Raw genomic sequence first — 6,065 nt, 5'->3', positions numbered from 1 at the left:
GGGCATGCCCGCCACGTGCAGAGACTCTGGGCCTTCCTGCCGTTGGTGCTGGCTGAAGGAGAAATGATGTGGGTTTCAGTTGGGCATGGGCGGCCGGGGGAGACAGCAGGCCCGCTCACGGGGCACACCGGCCACAGCGCCCTGGCCACTGGCTGCTCCCTGAGGCAGGGCTGGCAGGCTGCAGTGAGAGGGGCGGCACCCTGGCTCCCGTTGCATCAGGGGCATTGTGAGGACCGGCTGTGTGCGTGGAGCTCTGGGGGCCTGCATCCACCTGGGGCCTTCTCCCTCCAGGTCCAGGCTGGGGTCTGACGAGGAGAAGGGGACGTCGTTCCTTCTGACCTCGAGCCCTGACTGGTGGCTGGGTGAGTGGGGCTGCACCAACCCCCTATGCTGGCACAGGCCTCAGGCCCCGGCTGCCCCATGCGGCCGGAGGGCATTGGGTGGCACGAACCCAGCTTGCTGTGTGGCCTGGGGCCCAGCCTGTCTCTGAGCACGTTTCCTGTGCTTGTTGGAGTTGGGGGACCCTGAGTGAGCACACGTGTGAGCCCCTTTTCCCTGCCCCCGATTTCCCATGGAAGCTGTGGGTGGGACGTGGTACCATCTCCCCTTGGTCTCATGGAGGTCAGGCTTCTGTGCTGGTCTGGGCTTGCCCTGCTAGCTGGGTGTGGGCTCTTGTTCTGCCTCAGGGTTGGGGCCCTGCCCTCACCCACCCACTGCCCTGGGCTTCATCGTGGCTATTTTCCTGCTTGTTAACATGTCCTGTTCGCTTCCAGGGTCACTGGACGGCAGAGGAGGTACCCCTGGCTGGGCTGCGGCCAGGAGCAGCCTGCTGTGCAGTACGGAGCCTGCCTTCCTAGGGGACCCTGAGCCCAGCCCCCAGGAGTTCCAGGACAGCTCGCTGGAGCCCTGGGACTCAGCCCTGGGCTGCCCAGGCCCGGCCCCCCGCGACGAGGCGGAGAGCATCTTCCCGGACTTTCTGGCCTGCTAGCCGCCGCCGCCTGCAGCCTGGTGTGCACCTGCATGTCGGATTTCGGGCTGGAGTCTCAGCGGGGCTCTCATTTGAGCGAGGCTGCATATTAAAAAGGGAACGTTTTCTCGAAAGCCCAATCTATGCCTGTCTGTGCAGACCCACTGGACACCTCTCAGCCGAGACAGGAGTTTGAGCTGTAGTGTCTCAGTGTCAGTGCGCGAGTCCCAAGGGGCTGGTGGGCAGGACCAGGGCTTCAGCATGGGGCTCCTCGTGGCTGGAGGCTGGCCTGTGGCCTGGGACCCGCCTTGCCTCCTGAGTCCCTCAGAGCTGTGGGACTGGGTGTTGGGACTTCACGGGGGGCCTTCCCAGGAAGGTCCCTGGGTCCTAACTCCCAGCTTGGGGTACTCCAAAGACAGGCAACCCCCACTCCTGCTGCCGATCTGTGCCCACTGTTCACGGAGTTGTTAGGGCCTGGGCTGTGACCGTGTTGCCTCAGCACCTGGACCTCTGGGTCCCTGGGGCCTGGGGAAGGGCTGGGCTATTTCATGGGGTAGGCCAAGCCCCTGCCGTGTGCTCTGGTCTCTGGAGGCTGGCGGGGGAGACCCTGGGCTCCAGGCCCCTACAGCCCCGCAGGTCCATGTGGCTCAGCCGGCACGTAGCACACTCTCTGGCCAGCGTGGCCTGTGGTGCTCCTCTCATTCAGTGAGAGCCATGTAGGCTGCAGCAAGGACAGTTGCTTGGAACAGGTGTCCCTGTGGGGACCCACAGCCCAGAAAGGGCAGAGACCTCGGAGGGGTTCGAGCTGCCCAGGAGTGGGCCTGGGTGCATTGGGGGAACTGGGGTCCAGGTGGGTGTGTCGGGTGGCCACCACTTGGGCACCAATAGGAGTCCTGGGGTGAAAAGGGGTGTGTGGGGTTCCCAGCTGCCCGTGCTCCGGGAGCCGGAGAGCCTGTGGTGCCCCCGTGGTCCCTGTCACTGCACTTCTGTGGTTGCTTCCAGAGTGCATGCGTGTGCAGCTGTGCTGGTGTGTATGACCGTATTGTGTGCTCGTGTGTACGGTTACACTTGTGCCTGTTCCTGGCCCGTGTGGGTGTGTGGCTGCATGCTTGTGCATCCTTTAGTGTTGGCATGTGTGCGTTGTGTAGACGTGTATGTCGAGTACAGGCCCGTGCTGTTTGTGGAGGGCAGGATGCCACAACCTGGGCCCCTGCTCAGCAGCAAGCGCGTGCTCCCCAGGGCCGCAGAGGGAGCAAGGCTGCCAGCCGCTGTCGACCTCGGGCTCGGGGCCCTGGGGGCTACCACAGCTCACCAGGAGTGGGCCAGCAGGCGCAGGGCCGTGCTTTCAGTTCTGAGCACAGGCTCCGGGGTGACCGGGCACCTGCCCATCCTGGCCCTGGTCAGCCGTCCCTCAGCCCCATGTCACCATGAAGGGCTCAGGGGCCCGGGCCCAGCCCCCGTGGAGGCGGAGACCCGACTGCGTCCCGCCACAGCCTGCTCACTCTGCACCTGTTCAGCTCGGTCCTCAGACTGTCCTCATCAGGACACCTCGGGGCGCTTGCCGCGTGGACATGGCTCACACTCCTCTCACCCGTACCGAATGGGGGCCGTGGCTCCTCTTCCTCACAGCACCCTGTCCCCATGCGTGTCTGTCTCCCCTTCTGTCCCCAGCTTGGGTCACCCCTGGCCATTACTCTGGGACCCGGGAGCCCAGCCCCTCACCGCAGCAATCAAGCCTCACTCGGGCAGCGCCCCCTTCTCCCGCCAACACCCACAGGTAACCTCGGGCCGAGGCTCAGCACTGGCGAAGCAGGGCCTGGGGCCAGCGCGTCAGTCCTAGTCCTGTCCCAACCAGGGGTCGCCTCCTTGGGTCCTGTGGCCTCCACTTCCTGCATGCTCTTTCTAGCCCTGGGGCCCCCACGTGTGTGGATCTGCCTCACACCTGGCATGAAGCTGAGCCCAGGGTGCCTGCAGCAGATAGGCGGGCGGGCTGTGGCTCCATGCTGCCGCCATGCTGCACCAGCGACCCCAGGAGTTGCCGGCCCAGGTGGGTCCCTCAGCCACCCGGAAGGCCCTGGCTGGTCGTGTGGGAGCCTGAGCCCTGGCCCACTCACCTGAGCCCAGTACCTGTCTAGTTCTACACTGGAGTGCAGCCGGGGTCTCGTCCCGGCAAAGGCGAACAGAGGCGGAGAGCTCTCTGTCTCTCAGCACCCTGCCCTGCAGGGGAGCAGTCAGGGCCCTCACACCTGCTTCCCTGCCCTCTGCTGTCCGACACCCCCACCGACCGCCCACTGTGTCCCTGCCTCCCAGCTGGAAGGGCTGTGTTTCCTGAGAGCTCAGCTGACGGGGTCCCTGCGTCCCAAGCATGTCCTTCCCAGGAGCCTGGCCAAGGCCACCGCTGTCTCCTGGGGCAGGCCGGGTGCTTTTGGCACAAACAGGACACTGGTTTGAAATGTCAGTCTCCAGGGACGACTCTGGCTATTTGGATGGGCTCTCCTGTGGGGAGCTGCCACCGGCCGGCCCCGGTACTGAGTGCCAGCCTGGCCTTTGCCCCCTGTTCAGAGTGGGCACTTGCCCGCTGGTCCAGGCTGTGGGGGCGGTGCTTGGCGGGGTGCTGAGAGCACGCAACGGCAACATGTGTCCCTGTTGTGAGGAGGGCTTGGCACAGGGTGGGGACAGACCACAGCCTTGGCACTGTGGGTGTCTGACCCTGCCGTACAGGTGCTCTTAGAGCACCCAGACTGCCACGCGCTTGCCACCTGGGCTCCGAGGGGAGCCGTGGTGGCAGGAGTTGGGAGTCAGGGCCCAGGTCCTGCAAGAACGAGGCTGCCCTGCCCTGGAGTGGGGAGAGCACACAGGCGCCTGAGACCGGCCTGCCCCAGTGCACGGACCTTGCCACCCGGCCGGGCGAGACAGTGGATTAGAGGACGAGATTAACACAGGAGGCACCTGCGCTCAGGCAGGGGCTTAGGCGCCCAGGCGGGGGCCAGCACTCAGGCGAGGGGGACCTGTGCTCCGCTGAGCAGGAACTGAGAGGAAAATGGGGCCAGCATGTCGGTCCTAGTCCTGTCCCAACCAGGGGTCACCTCCTTGGATCCTGAGGCCTCCACTCCCTGCGTGCTCCTCCTAGCTCTGGGGCCCCCACATGTGTGAGCCACGCCTGCAGCCCCGAGTAGGACTGCACACAGGGACTGCCAGGCTTGGACGGCACCCCCGCCTGGCAGGTAAGGGGGCCAGAGCCTCCCGAACGCTGTCCCAGGAGCCCGGGCCCTAGCTGAGGCCGGGCTGCGGCGCAGCAGGGACGGACACCGGGCCGGGGGTCAGGCAGGGTGCCGGCGTGCGCGCTGGGCCGTCGGTGTGGAGGGTCCGGGCTGGCTCGGCTGTGGTGCTGCTTGCTCCCATCTGCACGCCGGAAGTGCATGGGCCGACACGGCGCAGCAGGCGCACAGTGCTCTGAGAGGCTGGGCTCACGGGAAGGTTCCTGGTTTGGTCTGGAGACCGAGTACACCGGGCACGCATGTGCCCGTGGGCTGCTGAGGGGTGGTGGCAAGACCCTCCTGGGGGACATGCTCTCTCCTCCTCGCTCCTTCTGTCATAGAAGAGGAAGGTAAACTGGGAAAAACACAGAACCTCTTCGAGCCTAAAAGCAGGGCAAGAGCCACGACAGGGTCACGGTCACGGGTGTGACGAGCCAGGGACAGACGTGGGCTGTGGCCACCCAGGGGCTGGGGTGCAGCTCGAGGTCGGGGCCTCCCGCCAGTGTTCCCTTTTTAGCCAAGGCAGAAGCGAGTGGCCTGGGCCCGGTGCTGGCTGAAAGGGGGTACTTGATGGGGCTGGAGAGCCTGGGATGGGCTCGGCTGCACCTGGAGCCCCTGGGTTGAACCTGGGGTTAGACTCCCGCAGTGGGGATGTGACACGCTGCAGCCTCACCCGCCAGGACTCGGCCAAGACTCCACTCTTCATCTCTGGGTGGTGCGAGTGGTGCTGGTGGGCTGGGTGTGGGCACCGCACAGGGACTGTACAGACCCAGACGAGCCTGACCACAGCTCCTGGCCAGCCCAGGGGGACTCGGGACCCTGTAGTGCTATCCTGGCAGCCCTGAGGAGGCCCTTCCACCTTCCCCCCTCCGTGAGACGGCAGGAGCCTGGCTCCTGGTCATGCTGCTGCCCGGGGTGCGACGGGTCGGCCCTGCGTGCCCGCCCTCACCTCCCTGACTCAGATGCTCCCCTGCTCCTGAGGCAAGAGACAGCCAGGAAATGGGGACGGTGAGGGGTGGAGCGGCCACCTCTGTGGCTAGGTAGAAGACCCATCAGGGCAGACAGATCCCTGCCCAAGGCAGGTTTTGTGGGGGCATCTAGCTAAGCCAATGAGGTGACTCGTGGGCCCAGCCACGTCCAACAGAGCCAGTGGGCCCAGCCGGGGATCAGCCGGTGCGCCGTGGGCTGCAAAGTTACAGAGCTCGCCGAACGTCACTGCCGGGCCTGCTCTGACGGCCCGTGGGCAGCGCAGGTCACCTACACGATGCACGGCCCTTCTCTTGCTCTGGGCATGTCTCGCTCAGCTCTCGTTCATATCTGAAACACCAGAAGCTTGGCCGTCTTCACAGAAGCCAACCCCAAGCACTTCCTCCCCTTTAAAATGGTCACCTCGGTGCCTGCTGGCAGGTCTGGGCTGAGCTTGCTCCGAGGGGCCATTTCCCCACAGCAGTGGCTGCTGCCCTGAGTCTGCCCTCACCACTCTGCCTGCTCCTGGCTTGTCTCTGACAGTGGCCCTCGCTGGTGGGCAGGATAGGAGACAGGAGACTCAGGCTCTCTGGTGTCTGAGAATGCAGGGCCCACCCCAGGACCCGCCCCAGGGCTGAGCGAAGGGGAGGGGAGGGAGGCCTGGGTGATGGCTGCAGGGGTAGTGATTTCTCCGATTGAGAGGGGGCCCAAGATGGGGCCCATGGCTGGGCCCAGGCACTGAGTCGTGGAGCTCCAGGGGAGTAGCGGCCTGGGGACGATTTGCTCTGGCCAGCTGCTGCTGTGCCCGTTGTGGGCAGGGCGAGACTCTCCGTGTCCACGTCCACCCTGGAGGCTGGCCGACCCCCCACACCCGG

At 65.6% G+C, this 6,065-nt stretch overlaps 1 protein-coding gene across 1 annotated transcript in view; it reads left to right on the top strand.

Annotated features, from left to right (window-relative positions):
- The window catches only part of SOHLH1 (spermatogenesis and oogenesis specific basic helix-loop-helix 1), a 6,251-nt gene extending 5,153 nt beyond the window's left edge, over positions 1 to 1,098 (top strand). Inside the window, exon 8 of the mRNA XM_006163342.2 lies at positions 774 to 1,098. Coding sequence (XP_006163404.1) covers positions 774 to 988 — 215 coding nt within the window. The 3' untranslated portion in view covers positions 989 to 1,098. The remainder of the gene's footprint in view (positions 1 to 773) is intronic.
- Positions 1,099 to 6,065: the final 4,967 nt, after the last annotated feature.

This window comes from Tupaia chinensis, unplaced genomic scaffold (genome assembly GCF_000334495.1).
Source record: "Tupaia chinensis unplaced genomic scaffold, TupChi_1.0 Scaffold142100_1, whole genome shotgun sequence".
Classification (NCBI taxonomy): Eukaryota; Metazoa; Chordata; class Mammalia; order Scandentia; family Tupaiidae; genus Tupaia; species Tupaia belangeri.
The sequence above is the reverse complement of the archived record's forward strand: the minus strand, read 5'-3'. Positions and strand labels throughout refer to the sequence as shown.